The sequence below is a fragment of the Rana temporaria genome, chromosome 8, assembly GCF_905171775.1.
Source record: "Rana temporaria chromosome 8, aRanTem1.1, whole genome shotgun sequence".
NCBI lineage: Eukaryota > Metazoa > Chordata > Amphibia > Anura > Ranidae > Rana > Rana temporaria.
In genome coordinates this window covers 125,960,776-125,983,011 of record NC_053496.1, presented here as the reverse complement: position 1 = coordinate 125,983,011, position 22,236 = coordinate 125,960,776, and the positions used below count along the sequence as shown (strand labels likewise).

The 22,236-nt window shown below is 44.6% G+C and overlaps 1 protein-coding gene across 1 annotated transcript in view; it reads right to left on the bottom strand.

The window, feature by feature from the left end:
• Positions 1–22,236, bottom strand: part of LOC120910441 (heparan-alpha-glucosaminide N-acetyltransferase-like) — a 468,708-nt gene that overhangs the window by 306,088 nt on the left and 140,384 nt on the right. The window contains exons 8-9 of the mRNA XM_040322198.1: positions 16,615–16,830; positions 10,865–10,935 (exon numbers count right to left, since the gene is read on the bottom strand). Coding sequence (XP_040178132.1) covers positions 10,865–10,935; positions 16,615–16,830 — 287 coding nt within the window. The remainder of the gene's footprint in view (positions 1–10,864; positions 10,936–16,614; positions 16,831–22,236) is intronic.

Genomic DNA, 22,236 nt, shown 5'->3' with positions numbered 1-22,236 from the left:
AGAGAACCAAGGGGCAGATTGGCTTTGGGTGCCGACATTGCGGGCGCCCTGGATAGGTAAGTGTCCATATTTTAAAAGTCAGCAGCTGCAGTATTTGTATTTGTAGCTGCTGACTTTAAAAAAAAAGCCGGAACTCCGTTTTAATACAAGAAAGGACTTTGCTCGCTTTGGAAACCGCAGTTTGGTATTGCATGCAATTATTGAGCTTATGATCTACCTTAACCCCCAGATCCTTCTCCACTATGGATTCCCCCCAGTTGTACTCCTCCTAGTATGTATAATGCATGCATATTCTTAGCCCCCAATTGCATAACTTTACATTAATCAACATTAAACCTAATTTGTCACTTAGTTGCCCAGTTAAACAGTGCATTGAGGTCAGCTTGTAAATTGGAGACGTCCTGTGGAGACGTTTGCAAAATCCAAGTATACCACGTCCACAGCCACCCCTCTGTCCGAGGTTTTACTTACCTCCTCATAAATAGAAATCAGGTTTGTTTGACAACTCATGTTTTTCATGAATCCATGCTGTCTGTTGCTTAAAATATTTTTTTCCAGCAAGAACTCGTCTATGTGGTCTTTTATTAAAATCTTTAGTATCTTCCCGAAGTTAATATAGAATTTAAACTTACAGGTCTATAGTTACTTGGTAAAGACTTTGATTCCTTTTTAAATATGGGCACCACATTGGCCCTACGCCAATCCAGTGGTACCATTCCAATCATTTATGAGTCCCTAAAAATTAGAAACAATAGCTTTGAAATGACAGAGCTCAATTATTTTAGGATCCGTGGGTTGATGCCATCTGGTCCTGATGCTTTATCCACCTATATTCTGTCTAAATATTTCTGGACCATATCACTTTTGAGCCATTACGGATCATTTGGGGCTGTGTCAATACCATCCCCATTATGGACATGAGGTCCCCTATGCTCCTTTGTATACACAGAGCTGAAGAAAGTATTTAATAAATTTGCCCTCTCTTTGTCCCCAGTCACCCACTCTAGATTATTTTGTAAAGGGCCTATATGCTCAGACTTTACCTTTTTACCGTTAATATATTTGAAGAATTTTTGTCCTACTATCTTTTGCAATTAGCCGTTCGTTTTGAATTTTTGCATCCTTGATTCCCTTTTAACATATTGTTATATTCTTTGTAGCATTTAAACGATGATAGTGTTCCTTCACTTTTATATTTTTTAAGAGCTATTTTCTTCTTATTTCTAGCCATTTTAACTTTGGCCGTGAGGCACATCGGTTTTATTTTTAGCCTTTTAAACTTATTGCCTATAGGAATATACTTTGCAGTGAGTTTTCATACAGTCTTTTTTGAAGAATTCCCATTTCCATTGATGCCAATATTCCCTCCCAGTCTAAGGCCCCATACACACGATAGAATCCATCCGCAGATAAATCCCAGCAAATGGGTTTCTGCGGATAGATCCTATGGTGTGTACACGCCAGCGGATCTGTTTCCGCGGAGAAATCTCCTCTGGGATGGATTCCAGCAGATCGGATATTTGCTGACATGCACAACAAATCCATCTGCTGGAATCCATTCCAACGGATGGATCCGCTCGTCTGTACAGACTTACCGGATCCATCCGTCCAAAGGGATTCCCCGCACGCGTCGTAATGATTTGACGCATGCTGGAATTCCTTATATGACAGCGTCGCGCCCGTCGCCGCGTCATAATAGCGGCGACGGCGCGACACGTCATCGCCAGAGGATTTCAGCGTGGACTTCAATGCGATGGTGTGTACACGCCATCGCATAGAAATCTTCTGAAATCCTCGAGAGGATTTATCCGCGGATACGGTCCGCTGGACCGTATCTGCGGATAAATCCTCTCGTGTGTATGGGGCCTAAGTCTTGGAGAGCAACCCTCATCCTTGGAAATTTGCTCTCTAAGGCCTCATTTCCACTGGCGTTTTTACAGCCACATTTCTGAGCGTTTTTTACAGCTTAAAAACGCCTGTCTATGTTATTCTATGGCTTCATTCCCACATAGGCGTTTTTGAGCTGCAAGTGGCATAGACGTTTTTGAGCTGTAAAAAAAACGCGGGACCAGGGCGTTCTGAAGCTCCAGAGTAGAGCTGTAAAAACGCCAGACGTTAAAAAAACGCTCAAAAACGTGACCGCGGCATTTTTAAAGCTGCAGCTCACAAAAAAAAAAATTTTTTTTTTTTTTACAAAATAAACATGGACAGGCGTTTTTAAGCTGTAAAAAAGGCTAACAACAGTGGCTGTAAAAACGCCAGTGGAAATGAAGCATTAAAGTTAAGTGTTTTTATCTTTCCCATACACGTTTATTGCTTACAGCTAACATTAAACGAAATCATGTTATGGTCACTGCTGCCCAAATGTTTTTTTTATATAAATATTGGTGATAAGTTCTGTTTGGTTTGAGATTACCGGGCCAGATCCTCAAAAGAGATACTCCGACTTAAGTGCTGTTCAGTCTGTGTGTAACTTTGGAAACGATCCTCAAAAGGCTTTTTCCAAAGTTACACAGAAGATCCGGCATGTGTAATTGATTTACACTGTCTAATTTTAGGATGCAGTACCGCATCCGCCGCTGGGGGCATTTCGAGTCGAAATGCCGTTGCTAGTATGCAAATTAGCACTTAAGGCGATCCACAAAGCTTTCTAGCTTCTTTTTTGCGCCGTAAGTGTTATTTTGCAAGTGTAAAATTAGGGCTCGTTTTACAAAGTGTAAAGTTAGTCACACCTTGTAAAGGCCCATTGCAGCGACGGCATTTGGTATGCTTTCCCGAGGGAGAACTCCACGTCAATTTGTAAAAAACAAAACCGGCATGGGTTCCCCCCCAGGAGCATACCAGGTCCTTAGGTCTGGCATGGGTTGTAAGGGGACCCCCCTACGCCGAAAAATTGACGTAGGGGGTCCCCCTACAATCCATACCAGACCCGTATCCAAAGCACGGTACCCGCCGGCCAGGAAGGGAGTGGGGACGAGCGAGCGCCCCCCCCCCTCCTGAGCCGCGCCAGGCCGCGTGCCCTCAACATGGGGGGGTTGGGTGCTCTGGGGCAGGGGGGCGCACTGCGGGCCCCCCCACCCCAGAGCACCCTGTCCCCATGTTGATGAGGACAGGACCTCTTCCCGACAACCCTTGCCATTGGTTGTCGGGGTCTGCGGGCGGAGGCTTATCGGAATCTGGGAGTCCCCTTTAATAAGGGGGCCCCCAGATACCGGCCCCCCACCCTAAGTGAATGGATATGGGGTACATCGTACCCCTACCCATTCACCTGGAGGCAAAAAGTTAAAGTTAATAAACACACAACACAAGGCTTTTTAAAATATTTTATTATTCTGCTCCGGACGCCCCCCCTGTCTTCGTTATTAGCTCAATTACCAGGGGGGGCTTCTTCTTCCACTCTCCGGGGGTCTTCTCCGCTCTCTGGGGGGGGTTTCTTCTTCCGCTCTCTCCGGGGGGGGTCTTCTCCGGACTCCGGGGGGCTTCTTCCATCTTCTCCCCTCTTCCGCTCTTGACTCGGCGAACCCCGGTTCTTCTGCAGCTCTCCGGTGCCTTCTTCTTCAGCGCTGGCTGCCTGCTATGTTTGTGTGTTAGCTCAATTTCAAACAGGCAGCCGGCGCGGTCTTCTGTGGCGTCATCTTCTCTTCTGGTCTTCTGTTCTTCCGATGTTGCCTCGTCGCCTGTTGTCGCTGTAATGATGGAAGCGCGCCTTGCATCACATTTATATAGGCATCACCGTCCCATCATGCTCCGGTAGGTACCCACGTGGTGGGTGCCTACCCACGTGCACCCACCACGTGGGTACCTACCGGAGCATGATGGGACGGTGATGCCTATATAAATGGGATGCAAGGCGCGCTTCCATCATTACAGCGACAACAGGCGACGAGACAACATCGGAAGAACAGAAGACCCTGACGCCACAGAAGACCGCGCCGGCTGCCTGTTTGAAATTGAGCTAACACACAAACATAGCAGGCAGCCAGCGCTGAAGAAGAAGGCACCGGAGAGCTGCAGAAGAACCGGGGTTCGCCGAGTCAAGAGCGGAAGAGGGGAGAAGATGGAAGAAGCCCCCCGGAGTCCGGAGAAGCCCCCCCGGAGTCCGGAGAAGCCCCCCCCGGAGAGCGGAAGACCCCCGGAGAGCGGAAGAAGAAGCCCCCCCTGGTAATTGAGCTAATAACGAAGACAGGGGGGGCGTCCGGAGCAGAATAATAAAATATTTTAAAAAGCCTTGTGTTGTGTGTTTATTAACTTTAACTTTTTGCCTCCAGGTGAATGGGTAGGGGTACGATGTACCCCATATCCATTCACTTAGGGTGGGGGGCCGGTATCTGGGGGCCCCCTTATTAAAGGGGACTCCCAGATTCCGATAAGCCTCCGCCCGCAGACCCCGACAACCAATGGCAAGGGTTGTCGGGAAGAGGTCCTGTCCTCATCAACATGGGGACAGGGTGCTCTGGGGTGGGGGGGCCCGCAGTGCGCCCCCCTGCCCCAGGGCACCCAACCCCCCCATGTTGAGGGCACGCGGCCTGGCACGGCTCAGGAGGGGGGGGGGGGCGCTCGCTCGTCCCCACTCCCTTCCTGGCCGGCCGGGTACCGTGCTTTGGATACGGGTCTGGTATGGATTGTAGGGGGACCCCCTACGTCAATTTTTCGGCGTGGGGGGGTCTCCTTACAACCCATGCCAGACCTAAGGACCTGGTATGCTCCTGGGGGGGGAACCCATGCCGGTTTTTTCTTTGAAAATTGGCATGGAGTTCTCCCTCAGGAATGCATGCCGCTGTCATTTTTTTTTTCCCCGACGCTACTTTAAGCCGTCGCGATCCTCAAAACTCGGCGTAACGTAACTTCGCGCATGCGCAGTACGGCCGACGCGCATGCGCAGTACGGCCGGCGCGGGAGCGCGCCTCATTTAAATGGGACTCGCCCCATTTGAATAGGAACGCCTTGCGCCGGCGGAATTTTAGTTACACAGCCTGAAATTTCTAGATAAGTGCTTTGTGGATCAGGCACTTAGGTAGAAACTTTAAGCCAGTGTAACTTAAATTGGATTTTTTAAGTTACGTCAGGTTTTTGTGGATCTGGCCCACCAAGTCCAGCAGAGCGTCATTCCTAGCCGGGGCCTCAATAAAGTGGACCATAAAATTGTCTTTTAATAGGTTTATAAATTTTTGCCCTTTAACTGTCCAGTCAATTTCCGGATAGTTAAAATCCCCCATTATTATCACTGTCCCAGCCCTTGCAGCCCTTTCCATCTGTGCAAGGAGCTGAGTCTCCACCTCTTCATTAACACTGGTATGTCTTTGGAGTGTGGGCAGGAACCAGAGTACCCAGAGGAAACCCATTCAGGCACAGGGATGGAATGCTAGTCATAATTCGACACTTAAATACTTAAATTAAATAATTTAAATAAATAAAATACCAAATATGTGGAAGTTAATGGCCGCGGCCTTTATTATAAGTATCAATAAAATATTTTCAACTATAAATATATCATAAATATAATAAATACTTGTCTTCAATAAATTCCAAGACAATACAAATATGGCTCAGCTATTAAAGCTCAAACCACAATACCATAACACTGAAGTCCCTTTTCAAAAGAAAAGGACAAAACCTCATAACTTAGCCGCGACAAGGAGGGAAGGATGTTGCTTCTTCAGATGCTCCAAAACGGCTGTGACAACTGACGCATTTTCTTTCTTTTATAGGTCTGGATTCCTGCTAATTGGACCGTTAATAACACCAATCACATGCCCCTCCCTTCACATTTAGGACCCAGTTCTACAAAGCAGAAGTGATAACCACTAACCCACTGTGCTGTCCAAGGTATAAACCCATTCTTAAAGCTGACATTACAAGTACAAGACAGTCGCCCCCATTCTCCTGACATCCTTTTGCACTTTAATGTTACTTTAAATGACATGTAGTGATTATATTGTGGAACTAATTGCCAATAGTGAAGCAAAGTGCCCGATCCTTTTTAAAATGTAAAAAAAAGGGTAGAAGCTTCACTAGAACAATATAAGAAAATATTTACTGTGCCCAGGTATGTAAATATATACCGTGCCCATGTGTTTTACACATATACCATGTGTTCCAATCAGGGACAGAGATCTGCATCTAAGCTGACACCAGACATAGCGTCCAATCCCTCCACATCATTAGCAGCTATTTCTGCAGACTAGCTGGCAGTGTTCGTACAATGACTGGACAAAAAAATCTCTGCAGTAAAGTACTAGAAAATATATAAATATATGCCAATTTCTCAGCACTTCATCAGATAAATGAAGACTGCAAGAAAGCCAGCATGCATAATACACATCTCCTTCACCTCTACAGTGTCTGCAGATACAGATGGGACTTATTTTACATATACTGCAGTATAGTATCACTGGGGAGTGGAGAACACAATAAAAGCTGCTATTTTATAGCCAAAACAGTTACCATTCACAGACAGACCCTAATATTAGTTTCCAGGGCTTGATATAGTAGTTTGCAAAGTCTTCTTGTGCCTGCCTATAGGCAATAGTGGAAAATGTATAGCAGATATTGGCAACAGCAGTGGTGTACCTAGTGTAGCACCCTCTACCGTAGGTAGGTGCTAGAATAGGATTTTTCTGTTAGCGCAGGTACATTTAGGCAGGCCCATGCTTCAGGCTAGGCCTGCTTGTTTTGATCTGGGGGCAGGGAGATTAGTGTAGCAGTGGGTGTGACCACTTGTGCTCTAGTTCTGAGGCGCCTCCCCTGCTTCCAGGGAGATTGTTCTAAAAGAGGGGCAGGGCCTAGGACTGGAGTGGCAGGCAGCTCATGTGAGGAGCCCTGACCATCAGTACAAGCTGTTAAATCACTAGGCCTCTGGAAGAGGCGTTGCTAGGGGGTGCGGTCCGCACCGGGTGGCACCCGCTAGAGGGGTGACACCATCCCGTTTTTTTTTTTTTTTTAGCTGACATGCCCAGCCTGCCCTGTGCAATCCCAGCCTGCCCTGTACCACCCCAGCCTGCTATGTGCCACCCTGAGTGTATATATCTCCTAAACCGCACATTTTTAAAAGATATCCAGTGTAGCTACCGGTAAGCCTTATTGTAGGCTTTCTTGTAGCAAAAAGTGGTCTGTAGGGGTTTACAACCACTTTAACTGATGACCTATAGCAGGGATTACAATTTCAAGTCCTGGGCTGACCTGAAGAGTTACTCGCCACCAGTTGCCCCGCCCCAACCACGCATGAGGCGTACATTTCTGACCAAAAAAGCTTGATTTTTCAAATTTGTATTACTGAAGAATGCACACCGCTTGTTTACGAACCTCTGTGCATAGGCACATTACAATTATGAACAGGACTGTATTTTAGCTCAGTAAAAAATAAAAAATACTGTACTGAGCTTTATCAAGCTGCATGTGCAAGTGGCCTAAAGGTATTAAAGGCCTTCTTCTTACCGGCACTTTGTGTTTTTCACCTACATAGGATGTGCATTGATCATGTAGTTTCATGGTGTCATTTGTTAGACTTTACACACAGCCTATAGCACAGTAAGGGGCAGATCCACGTACCTGCGTGCAATAATAAGACGGGCGCAGCGTATCTAAGATACGCCGCCGCAACTCTTTTTTTTCAAATCCTCAAAGAATTCGCGCCGTAAGTTACGGCGGCGTAGTGTATCTTTGGTGGTGTAATGGCTGTGATGGGGGCATGTTTTATGTTAATACGTCATGACCCAACGTAAACAACTCTTTTTTTTAACTGCACATGCGCCGTCCGTGGGGGTATCCCAGTGCGCATGCTCAAAATTAAACCGGAACAAGCCAATGCTTCCGACGGTGACGTCATTCTACGCAAATCCCTATTCGCGAACGACTTACGCAAACGACGTAAAAAATTTAAAATTTCTGCGCGGGAACGACGGCCATACTTAACATTGAGTACGCCTCATAACAGTAGCTTTAACTATATGCCGGAAAAAGCCGAACGCAAGCGACGTAAAAAAATGCGCCGGCCGGACGTACGTTCGTGGATCGCCGTAACTAGCTAATTTGCATACTCAACGCGGAATTAGACGGAAACGTCACCTACCGGCCGCCGAAAAATTGCAGCTTAGATCCGATGGCGTACTAAGACCTACGCCTGTCCGATCTAGCCGAGATGCCGTCGTATCTAGTTTTGAAGATACAAAACAAAGATACGACGCGCAAAATTTGAAATTACGCGGCGTATCAAGAGATACGCCGGCGTAATACTTTTGTGGATCTGCCCCTATATCTTCACATCCAATGCCAGAAGTTTCTGTTCAAACATGAGGCATGTGGAATGGCACTGCATAGGGTAATAATTGGACTGTATATATGTGAGTGTAGCGTCTAGACACAATTTCTGGTTGTCTTTTCTTTTTATGGTGATGGAAAGCGGTTCTACGTTTGATTTGATTCATGTGGTTTTTATTAATGATGTGATTAATAAAACGTGTGTATTTTTCTAAATTTGGAATAATTTTTTCTTTAATGTATGTTTTTTTGGTTTAGTATATCCCTGAGGCTCATGATTGTGGTTCTTTTGACTGTACATTTTTCTGGTACTGTCCTTTTTTTTTGTGTATGCTTGGAAAGACTTGGCTTGCCTACTTAAGCCCTGTACACATGATCGGTTCGTCTGATGAAAGCGGACCAATGGACCGTTTTCATCGGACGAAATGATCGTGTGTGGGCCCCATCGTTTTTTTATTCATCGGTGAAAAAAAAATAGAACCTGTTTTAAATGTTTCTTATGGTTAAAAAAACGATAGAAAAAAACAATCGTCTGTGGGGAAATCCATCGGTCAAAAATGTACGCATGCTCAGAATCAAGTCGACGCATGTTCGAAAGCATTGAACTTAATTTTTCTCAGCACGTCGTAGTGTTTTACGTCACCTCGTTGGACACGATCGGATTTTTAACTGATGGTGTGTAGGCAAGACTGATGAAAGTCAGCTTCATCGGATATCCGATGAAAAAATCCATCGAATTAGGTTCCATCAGATATCCGATCGTGTGTACAGGGCTTAAGGAGTATAACACAAAAGAAAGGCTGCAACAGAGGCTCACAGGTACTGTAGGGGCAACAGTCAATGGGAGAGGTTTTGCATTTACTTTAGGCCAGACTTCAATAGTTTTTTTATCACCAACAGTGGTGATAAATATTATTTGCTTTCTTTGTTATTTTCCTTCTTTTTTTTGGAATTTAGGTAAATGTGTGGTGTGGGCTGTAGGACATTCCTACAGATTTTCTGTGGAGCGGTGCTCTAATCTTCAGAAATCAGGTAGGTCCTAGAGTTGGATAAATGGGAGATACAAATCTTTTGGTTAGGGGAAAGGCGCTCCTCAGGATTTTTAACTGTGCAGGTGGGGCCCCCCTGGGATTTTGGTAATATATGCAACAAAGAACCTGGGTAGTGTGCCAAATGCAAGAGGATTTTCATCTGTATCTGGAAACTATGCTCAGCTCTGGCTCTGGTGTGGTCTGAGATAGTATCGCGCACAATGGGGAGGGGTGCTTCCTTTCATGCGCTCTCTTTTGGACCAGGATCATGGTCAGCCGGGTGGCTTTGAGTTTTTAGGTATGCCAAAGGCTACTGGAATAGGAACATGCATTCACCAATGGCTCAGGTTCCTCAGACAGGCTCATTGGCCTTTTAAAGCTAAAAATGGAGGTGTACACTTTGGTCCTTGCGATAGTGGTGAGACATCTGGTTGGCCTTTCCCATACGGAGTGAGATCCCTTCTAGAGCTGGCATTAGATTTCTCCCCAGGCTAAAGGCCTTGGCTGGGTATTAGCTGCAAGTTTTCCAAGCTTGCCATCTGGTAAACATGTTTTCTATGTAGTGGAGGTGCACTTTTGATGTGGTGGAATAACCTGTCACGAATAATAATCAATGGACATTTACTCTTATGGGCTCAACTGATGATTTCACTTGATGATCTTGTGGACTTCCATTTACTTTATATATACATGCACAATTAGGCACTGAGGGCCAGATTCACATACCCGTGGCGCAGCGTAACGTAAACCGTTTACGTTACACCGCCGCAAGTTTTCAGTCTAAGTGCCCGATCCACAAAGCACTTACCTGGAAATTTGCGGCGGTGTATCGTAAACACGTCCGGCGCAAGGCGGTCCAATTCAAATGGGGCGGGTACCATTTAAATTAGACGCGCTCCCGCGCCGGACGTACTGCGCATGCTCCCGTCGCAAATTTCCCGACGTGCTTTGCGCGAAATTACGACGCGCCGACGTTTTGTGAATCGCGACGTCAACAAAACACTTACGCCGGGAAAAATATATTTTTTTTAAATAATTCAAAAGCGACGTGGGAAAGACGGGCATACTTTAACATGGTGGAGTACTTTTCCACCATATTAAAGGTGCCCTATCTTTGCGACGGAAATCTAACACTTGCGACGATGTAACGACGGGAAAAATCTTTGTGGATCGCCGTAACTCCTCATTTGCATACCCGACGCTGGTTTACGACGCAAACTCCCCCCAGCGGAGGCCGCGGCATTGCATCCTAAGATCCGACAGTGTAAGTCCATTACACCTGTCGGATCTTCTGGCTATCTATGCGTAACTGATTCTATGAATCAGTCGCATAGATACTCTGAGAGATACGACGGAGTATCTGAGATACTCCGTCGTATCTCCTTTGTGAATCTGCCCCTGAATGTATATGGTCAGCGCAGCTCTGTTTACCTTTAGAATCTTAAATTAAAAGTAAGCTGCAATGTTTGTCTGGTTACGGTTATTGATAAGGTAGTAGGAGAGGCCCTAGGCTCTACCGCAGGTCTTGTATCTTGTATCTATACATTAAAAAGCATAAATTATAAACTGTACATTACCCTCTAAATGTGTCCAGAGAAAGTAGACGTTTTGTTTTGGGAACATTTTGTTCTTGGCTAAGAGCCGATTCCTGCATTAAAATAAAAGACAGATATTTATTTGGAAAGCAAACAGTACGTATCATTTAAAAACAAAGAAATGGCTGTTAGTGTCCCTACACAGTGACATCTTAACTCTATGTCGGCCCCCTGCCTGTGTTAACCTATAAAGGGAGGAATCAGATGAGTAGGCACTAACTCATCTCCTAGCAGAAAGATCCATATACCGGTAGTTTTTTCTTTTACTGCATGCCTGATATACTGTGTACATTATCTGTTTATATTTTCAATATCATTTAATATTTAATAATTTATCAATAGTTTGTCCAATGGGAATATGTACTGAGAGCACATTTATCACAGGGACCAGTATCCTCTGTGTTCATCTCTACTCAAGTCCTGAGTAAAGAAAGCAATGGGGCATATCTAAACACCAACTTACGGATAAACCTTAAATTTCACTTGCTAATGAATATGACATCAGAGTAATATGGCTGTGCAGCCACACATTACATTAGGTCAGATAATTGCACAGTATATAGACATTCCTCCTTTTTAAACATCTCCCTTTATGTTCTTTCTTCCAGACTACCCTGTTACAAAAATGTGTAAATAGGTTTAATAATAACAAAAAAAACGTTGTTAACTCATGGTATTGTATGGTGGTTTGTACATACAGTATTTTATTTATCAAGAAAATAAATAAAAAATAAAATAAATGTAATAGATTTACGTGTTTTTGTTATACAAATAGGAATTAAATCACATATAGATATATTTACATGAGCAGCCAATAGGTGGAGCTCTCATCTCGGCTTTTGTAAATATTTTTTAGTTTCTTTTTACCTCAGCTGAAACTAATTTTATTCAGGAAGAAGACATAGAGCACAGGTTGCAAACACAAGGCCCACCAGGCCTTGTCATGGGGCCCACGCAACGGACGGCGGCCACCACCACTTCTTTTGTCCCTCAGGCAACAAAAGTAAACATCCTCCATCACGCGAGCGGTGCCGGCTTTGTGTGAGCGCATGTGCAGCCAGCCGATCTCCAAGGGGATTTCTCCCACTCTCTCTCCTCCTCAGTCCCTCTAGCAGCGCTGGCTGTTTCCGAGTTGAGAGCATCCGCGGTTGGCTTGTGAGTCCCTCACAACTCCGACTGCTTTGTTCTTTTTTTTATCCAGCGGGTTGTAGCTTGAGACACAGAGATCCCCATACACAGTGAGGTACCAGAGCTAGGCCAGATGTGAGATTTTTTTTTTTTTTTTGGGGGGGGGGGCTATGGAGGCAGAGGTGGGAAGATGGACGGAGAGTGGAGGGTGCAGAGGTCAGATGTCGCATGCTTCTGTACCCTGCACTCCATATGCAGCAAACTCCTGTACCCTGCACTCCGTACGCAGCAAACTCCTGTACCCTGCACTCCGTACGCAGCAAACTCCTGTACCCTGCACTCCGTACGCAGCAAACTCCTGAACCCTGCACTCTGTAAAACCAGTAATAAACAAATGCAGTGACAATTATTTATGATAATAAAGAGCGGACACATAATCCTACAGATACAATCGGCCCTTTGACCATACTGCTGATGTGGCCCCCAATAAATTTGACACCCCTGACATAGAGTATAGTCATAAATGCCGCTTAAAACTTATAAACACAGCCATCTACTGGCTAAAGAATATATCTGTAGTTGTTGTACAAAAATATTGTATGAACCATGATGTATTCCAACAAACTCAAAGACATTTAAGTCCCTGTTCACACCTTTTCAGCTTGTAAAACGCTGAGCTCTGGAGCTCCAAAATACTCAACAAGCAAAATTCCATTTATTTCAATGGCCCCTGTTCACATATGAGCAGTCTGTCGCCTGAAGCAAAACGCCTGAAGCTCAAAAAAGTACATGAGCTTCTTTTTGGCAGATTACAAGCGTTTTTGACAAGGCAAATTGTAGAGGCTGGAAGAATGGACAGCCGCACTACCAAAAAAAACCTTGGGTTGTCTTTATTTTAAAACAGATGGCAAATGCACTGCAGGGTACAAGAAAACAATGGAGATAGCAGCCTACACGTTTCACACTGGAGTTAGTGATTAATCATGGCTGCTCACAGCTAAGTTTGGTCAAATACGCTTATGAATCACTTTTCAAAGCTGCTTACTGGTGCTGTCTCCTCACATGGAAAATGGTAAAAAGAAACTCCATGGCATAATATCATTTAAAACTGTTTATTGTGCCGACAAATAAAACCCCAATAAAACCCCAATGCTGGGTACTTACATTGGGGATCCTGAGGAAGATACAAAATCCCTTTATCGGGGAGGGGACAGGACGGTGTGAAAGGCAGCTGAGCTACCATACAGAGGACGAACGTATGATCCCAGCAAGGGCTGTCTTAATGAGAGGGCACACCTGGGCATGGCCCAGGGGCCCCAGCTGCATGGGGGGCCCCTGTACTTTCCCAAAAACAGCTGGTACTTGAGCCCACGCTGCCCCAAAATTGCGGGCCCCTATGATGGCACTGAGAGTGATGGATACACAGGGAAGGCGGGCTGGCAGCAGTGCACCGTGCTGTGCAGAACGATACCTATTATTTCACAGCCAGCAGGGAGGGGCACAGCCGGAGTGCCAGTGGTGTTCTGACCCTGCCCCATGCAGCTTGAATGCTCGGGACTCGAAGGCTGCGGGGTAGGAGCTGGAGTGGGAGCTGCCGAGTCGACAGCACTGAAAGCCCCCCTGCGGAAGTAGTATTGTGGATGGTGTCATGGTGAGCCCAGCTGTCCAGCACTGTTTGCACCAAAAGGCTTGGAATGCCCGAAGGGATGCTCCCTCCTCCGTTCCTCCCTCTGCCTGCTTGATTGGGTTTAGTTAAGTGCAGTGCTGGAGGTGGGTAGAGCCAAACGTTTACATGCACTGTATCTCCACTGGAAAGGGGGGGGGTACTACATGGATGGAATAATGGTGCTGGGGGACATCAAGGTTGTATAGGGGGTAGCAATGCTTGGGGTAGCTTGGGTGGCTATAGTGCGGCCACAGTGTAGGGGATATTGGGGATGTAGTGGGGTCACAATACAAGGGGTATCTTATGGTATATGGTTACAGTGCTGGGGGATATCTGGGGTGTAGAGGGGTCAGAGTGCTGGGGAGGCTTCAATATAGCAGATATATTATATGCACAGGACAGCTTTGTTACTTTATGTATGTAGTATTTCTTTCCTGTACATAATGATTGTTCATGTAGTTAATGTGGAGCTCCACCCAAAAGGGGAAGCTCCGCTTGTCTGCCTCCTACCTACTTGATGTCTGTTAACCTGCACTTTCTCCATTGTAGGGGCCCCAAAGCATTACTTTGCCCAGGGGCCCATGATGTTATTAAGATGGCCCTGATCCCAGCCATTACCCAGCGTTTTTAGGCAGTATACAGAGCGGTGCACTTAACGCACCTAACCCATGAGTACCCAGCATTGGAGTTCTGCTTTAACAAAAAGAAGGTGCAAGGCCTCATCCAATTAGGGCCTTAGAATTCGGGTGTTTGCCGAACAGGCAAACATGCGATGTTCGGGCCGTATGTTTGCTTGACTCTAACTGTTGGCCCAACACTATTTAACAGCAGACTGATAATTAAAAAAAATCACTCACATTCACATTCACTTTGCAATTGGACACAAACAGCTATTTCTTCAGGCTGGGTTCGCACCATTGCGAATTGGATGGATGCGGGTTCCGCACATTCAATTCGCAATAGCAAGAGATGTTTATCGGCTCTCTATGGAGCCAGTTCACATATCTCTGCTGCGGGGACTTTGCACAGGAGTCCTTTTCAGGTCCGAGTTCTGCCAAAAATTTGTGCTGAAATCAGACCTGAAACGGTGAACGGGGACGCACAGGCCCTGCTTTGAGCCGCATTGGTATTAGGTGTGACACCAGCCTTGGAATAACAAAAGGTAGAAATCTACAACAAAGTTTGTTCAAATCCTTTCAATATACATAGATCAACCAGCAGTGGCGGTCCGTCTATAGAGGGCGCTGGAGCGCCGCCCCCTCTGGCTCTGCAGCGCCACTGAAATAACATACATTCATGCACTGCATGAATGTATGTTATTGTTGCCAGCTGCCGCTGGTCTATTCAGATGGCCGGACCGGACCTTGAGCGCCGACCACCTGAATAACAGCAGCTGGTTGGCTGTGCAGAAGTGCCTATCAGAGCCAGCGGCTCTGATAGGCTTTCCGAGTACAGCCCTCGTCTCCCGGATGCTTATCCTCGGAACGTACGGGGGGTGCATTCCTTGGATAAGACTGACGGCCGTCTCAGCCAATCAGGTTCACCGATTCTGGTTATCGGTATGCTGATTGGCTGAACCGTCACCAAGGCGGGAGAAGACATCGAGGGACGTGAAAGGAGAAAGGTAAGTGCATTTTACAGGGCACAGTGGCGACAATGGGCACAGAGGCAACAAAGGGCACAGTGGCATCAATGGGCACAGTGGCGACAAAGGGCACAGTGGGACAAAGGGCACAGTGGCATCAATTATGGGCACAGTGGTGACAATGGGCACAGTGGCAACAATTAAAGGGCACAGTGACATGCACAGTGGCAACAATCGGCACAATGGCGACAATTAAAGGGCACAGTGGTGACAATAGGCACAGTGGCGACAACTGAGGGGCACAGTGGCTGCGTTTGATGGCATGGCACAGTGGTGACAATTGATGGCACAGTGGCTGTGTTTGATGGCATGGCACAGTGACTGCGTTTGATGGCATGGCACAGTGGCTGCGTTTGATTGAATGGCACAGTGACTGTGTTTGATGGCATGGCACAGTGGTGCGAATTGATGGCATAGTGATTGCATTTGATGGCATGGCACAGTGGTGATAATTGATGGCGCAGTGGCTGCGTTTGATGGCATGGCACAGTGGTGACAATTGATGGCACAGTGGCTGCGTTTGATGGCATGGCACAGTAGTGACAATTGATGCCACAGTGGCTGCATTTGATGGCATTGCACAGTGACTGCATTTGATGGCATGGCACAGTGGTGACAATTGATGGCACAGTGGCTGCGTTTGATGGCATTGCACAGTGACTGCATTTGATGGCATGGCACAGTGGTGACAATTGATGGCACAGTGGCTGCGTTTGATGGCATGGCACAGTGGTGACAATTGATGGCACAGTGGCTGCATTTGATGGGCACAGTGAGGCTGCAATTTTTTTCTTTTCTTTTTTTTTCCGTTTGCGCCCCCCCCCCAAAAATGTTGAGCACCAGCCGCCACTGTCACCCAGAGGGGACATTTTATCAATGAAAGTGGAGTTGCTCTTTAAGCTGTGTAAGAGTTAGATTCCAAACCACTGCCCCTACATGAAAGCACAAAAATGGCTTATTCTAATTAAATCTCCTATTTTTGGATTATCTGCCTATCTTTCCTTTCCCAGGACAACTGTCTATAAATGTTTCCATGATGGCAAATGAAGCCCAACCTTCATTAGATGAAGATTTTTCACCCTGAAACACTGCTGGGCCTCAGCACAGATTGAATTACTATGTAAACAGAGCAGGAAGGATGCTCTGTCTAATTCCCTGTGATGAATTCTACATGTCATTCCCAGATGCCTGATATCTGGAGCTAAACTGGCATACAAAGCCCTGTCTGCTAGGAGACAAATAGCAATGAACAAAACTACCTTGTATTTAGCTGTGATTATGTTTGCAGCATACATTTGCAGAGACACCAAATGCTTGAGATATTCCCATCCTAGTTATCAATCTAATGGAAGCATTATTGTAGCCAGAGAGATGAATAGCAGCAGCAATGCATAGGTTGTCAGTCACTGCACAATAAGCAGACAACGGTAAACTTCTGTTCTCCAGAGCTGCATCCCACCTGATTTGTACCTGCAGTCCTACATGAAATCCAATTTTACTATTACCATCCTATGAGAGAACAAACATATGACTAGAGATACAAGAGAATGTGACATGAAAGATGAATCTACATAGTGGCAATGGCACTATGGACAACTCAAGTCAAAATCTATATATATAAAACTCAAGTGTGTGTATGTATGTATGTATGTTCCAGCATCACGTCCAAACGGCTAAAGATATTAACATGAAACTTGGCACACATGTTACTTATATGTCAGCAACAAACATAGGATAGGTGGTTTAACCCTTACCCACCCCTATTTGCATGGTCGGGGGGTTTTTCTTTAAAGTCCCATTCAACTCTATGGGAAATACATGTTACTTCATAACTTCCAAACGGCTGTACATATTTCGATAACACTTGGTCACATGTTACTTATATGTCCACTTAAACTATAGGATAGTTAATTTATCCCTTAACTACCCCCATTTGTGAGGGTCGGGGTTTTTGTTTAAAGTCCCATGCAAATCAATGAGAAATGTATGTTCCCACATAACTTCTGTACGCCTGGAGATATTTCAATAATACCTGGTACACATATTACTTATATGCCAAATAAAAATATATGACAGTTAAATTAACCCTTACCTACACCCTTATATAAAAGATGGGTATATTTATATTACTATGATTTTCCTCCCCAAAAGGTTAAGATAGGAAGACCGGGCAACGCCGGGTATTCAGCTAGTTTAATATATAGTGGGCAGAGGGAAGAAGGTCAGAATCACTGTTAGGTATTAAAACGCTTAAAGACGATTTTGCCTTCCTGTACACTGCTAAGAAGTGTTTTTATTACTCATTGATCTCTGTAGGGCCTTGTACATATGGACTTGGGTTTGTATAAGAGTTATCTGTCTGCTGCTCCCCCTGCCCCAGGTACAATGAGATGTGGGATGCTCTGTGACAGGCAGGGCCGGACTTACCATTGGCCTTGACTGGGCTCAAGCCCAGGGGCCCCACCCAATAGGGGGCCCCCTTTAAAAAAAAAAAAAAAAAAAAAAATTTTTTTTTTTTTTTTTTTTTAGGGGTCCGGAGGTCCCCAGGGGCCCGGAGGCCCCCAGGGCCCCGGACGGCAACCCCCCTTTTTTTATTTATTTTTTGTAAAAAAATGTTTTTTTTATATATTTTTTTATATATAATATTATATATATATATATATATATATATATATATATATATTTAATTATTATTATTAAAGGGCCCAGGGGTCTCCAGGGCCCCGGATGGCAACCCCCCTTTTTTTTATTTATTTTTTGTAAAAAAATGTTTTTTTTATATATTTTTTATTTTTATATATATAATATATATATATATGTATATATATATATATTTTTTATTATTATTATTAAAGGGCCCAGGGGTCTCCAGGGCCCCCGGATGGCAACCCACCTTTTTTATTTTTTTATAAAAAAAAATTACATTTTTTTATATATATATATATATTTTTTTTTTTATTAAAGGGCTCAGAGGTCCCCAGGGCCCCATGTGGCAACCCCCCCTTTTTTATTTTTTTTATAAATGTTTATTTTTTTATTTTTGTTTATTTTTTTATTTTTTATTAAAAGGCCCAGAGGTTCCCAGGGCCCCCGGATGGCAACCTCCCTTTTTTAATGTATTTTTTATAAATGTTTTTTTTTTTTATTATTAAAGGGCCCAGAGTTTTATTTTTTCTTTTTATTAAAAGGCCCAGAGGTCCCCAGGGCCCCGGATGGCTACATATATTTATATATATATTTGTTTTCTTCTTTATTTCTTCTTTTTTTTGTAAAGGCCCCCCCGCTTCTCAATTTGCGGCAGCCCCCACGCTTCTCAATTTCAGGCGGCAGCACCCCCACCCCCCCTAGGTTCTCTGCTTCAGGGGGCCCATGCCTTAAGCTGTGCAAGGGGCCCCAAAATTCCTGATGGCGACCCTGCGCATACCTCCCAACACGCACGGATTCTGTGGGACTTTCCCGCACAGACAGCTTCTTCCCGCAGTCCGGCAAAAGGGTTAATTTTCCCGCACTGCAAGAGGAGGCAGCACGGAAGCAGGAGGAACCGGAGTGGTGTGTGGAAGACTGTGGCTGCTGAAGGGAAGATAGCCGAGAGCCGGGCTAATGACAGTCTGTGGCCCCGGCTGTTGGCACAGGTGAGAGGCACTCCCCCGCTCAACAACTGCAAAATCCCCCCCCCGCTCAACAACTTTAATGCGCTCCCCCCCGCTCAACAACTTCAATTCAATTCGCCCCCCCCCGCTCAACAACTTCGATCCCCCCCAATTCTCGGCTCCAGGGGGCCCCTTCAACACTCAAGCCCAGGGGCCCCCACCACCCTAAGTCCTGCCCTGGTGACAGGGGGCAGGTTTCTTGAGTCAGCATGTAAGCAGGGGTTAGTACTATTATTAGTAAGGTCCCTTCCCATAGTGGATGGTAGGCAGAGTCGGTTACCCCCTTATAAGCTGTAGTGGGTGGTGGGTGGAGCCCTAGTCAGATAGGAATATCTGTCCAGGTCACAAACCTACACTTTGTAAGTAAAGGGTGACCTGTTGGTCACCCTTTACTTACAAAGTGTAGGTTTGTGACCTGGACAGGAGAGGGTCCTTAGGGGATGGGCTCTAGATGAGGAGCCACCGTAAGGGGAATGACAATGGAGAGGGAGAATAAAAGAGATGGCTGGACTTTCCGAGATTAATGTTATCTGTATGGAACTGGTCTGTACTGATGGCCTGGAATGTGACTGAAAAAGTGGCTGTACAAAATGTCATCCTGTTAAAGTGGATCGCATACTAGCTCATTATGAAATACTTACCTTAGAACGATGCTGTTGCAGCGGTCCCCGTACACTGCTGTGACTGGCGACATGTCTTCGGAATGTTACTTCTGGGTTCGCGGGCTCCGGTGCTGTGAATTCAATTTGTGGCAGTCCAAAGCGTTAGCAAGTCCTCAAAGTTTGTCAAGTTCTTCTTTTCTGGTCATCCTATTCCCTATCCAAGTCATCCTTTATTGAGCCTGTGATGGAAATGTAAAAATACCTGTTGCTTGGCTGTGTGAGGGAAGAACCCAGCAAATATCCAGCAGCTCCTATGGGAGTAAGACAGGCCATACACAATTTAAATCTTGGCCGGTTCAACAGGTAATGTGAACTGTGTGTGGGCAGGCTGAATGTACCAAGTTGATCAATCGATCAACTTGGGTACAACCAGCATGCCGGGTTTTACCTGCGATTATTGCTAGCAGCTGCTATAGCCGCTACCAATAATCACTGTCTTCTTCCAAAGGGGATGGCTTCCTCTACCTTCCCCTGCCGGCAGAATACAATGGCCTGGCAGGAGGGATTCCCGCATCATTACTGTCTGTATTTATGGCAGAATCATGTTAATTTCTTTCCAGCAATCCGTGGTTGCAGGAAATACTTTTTTTTTCTGTATGGTCGGCCTAAGTCTACACCAGTGTATAACAAACACAGACAGTCCTGTACTTGGTTAATCCTTAACATTTTGTTTGTCTTCGATACATTAGGAATGAAATGCAAATGGATGCTTGTGTATTCCCATAACTGCAGGGGGTGAAGGGAGCTCTATAGCAAATTGACTGTTATCTCCCAAACATAACAAAATTAGGGGAATTTGTGAGTGAAGGGACTTTGCTGGCGCAAAGGCCTTTTAAGATCCTGTAGATCAGAGAGAAGATCTGATTGAAAGATACCAGCAGATAGAGGAATAGAGTTGAGATTGATAGGAACTGATGCAGATTCCAAATGCCATTTACTAATCCCAAAAAATCATCACCTGCTGCATTAATTCCCCTGGGGCCAGCAGCATCCTTCCTCGTTAGGCTCGGATCTTCAACTAATCACTAGCATGAAGTCCTTTTGTAATTTCATTGTTTGATGAGTTGTTGGCCAGTAAAATACGTATATTTGAAACCATAAATCTCCAGTAATCATACCACTATCACATAATAAACATGTGTATTCGTTTTTTTCGTCTGAATGCATTTTCGTCCGAATTTCAGGTATTTTCGTTATCGTTTTAACAAACGAAAATGAACGCACAGAATACAAAAACCGAAAGATTCGACATAAACAAATGCTTTATTTTTGTTTTCGTCAGTCGAATGTGCCTAACCTTAACTCTATTAGTCCAAGATTATTCTACATAGAGAGAAAAGATTCGACATTATAGAGAGAAAAGATTCAACGTTATAGAGAGAAAAGATTCGACATTATAGAGAGAAAAGATTCGACATTATAGAGAGAAAAGATTCGACATAGAGAGAAAAGATTCGACATTATAGAGAGAAAAGATTTGACATTATAGAGAGAAAAGATTCGACATTATAGAGAGAAAAGATTCGACTCAATTGGGTGGGGGAAGTAAAATAAAATAATGATGATGATGAATGTTATTGGCTGATTGTAAACAAAGAGGAGGAGCAGTAAAATAGCTAGAACTAACTTGACAATTCAACATGAACGACAAAGATTCGACAAAGCATCGAAAACAGTTGAATCTGTCATTGAAGGCTTATGGTGTCTATTGATAGTTCTAAGAAGATTTGACGGAGCAGCTAAACTGTACGACGCTGCAATCATACATTCCGGTCAAATGCTCGGCCCATAGGCGGTAGAAAAATTATATTGTTGGTTGACTAGTAATAATAATTTATAAATATAATTATTATTAGTCATACAACATTAGAATTCTACGATAGCTTGTAGGCGGAACATTCGACCGGAAAAGTATGATTGCAGCGTCGTACAGGTTCGCTGCTCCGTCGAATCTTCTTTGAACATTCGACAGACAGTCAGACACCATAAGCCTTCAATGACAGATTCAATCTTAATTTGTTCAGATTTTCGGACGAATGCAATTGCAACGAGAAACAAAATAAATAAAAACTAATTTTGGGAGTAACTAAATAAAAAAATTTTTTCGAACAAAAACAAAAATCCGAAACAAAATATTTCAGTGTGCACATGTCTATCACATAAGGAATTACCAGTACTACAAATTACGGTAACTTCTGTAAAGCCACCCATACCTGGGTCAACTGTCTGCTACATTAGGTTGACTTTGGCATTGGTTTGTCCATATATTGGGGGAAGCCACTAACCATTCTGATCCTTATCCACTCAGATATAATTACGGTTACTTTACATTCTGGCTGTACAATTTTTGCAAAATCAAATTTAGATTTACCAAATCTATGTAATATAAAGACCTGCATAAACTATCCAATACATAGACAGGCAGGCCCTTGCACTACATTGTTTTTGGGAGACCTAAAGGAGAATATACAGATTGTAAGGTGTGTGATGAGTGTTTATTCAAGGGTTGCCGCTTTATACCTTTAAAACAGAATAATGGCCGATTAGAGTGGCAATTAGGTCTACTTATTTTCTTATTGGCATTTTCAGAACTTTTGCTTTTT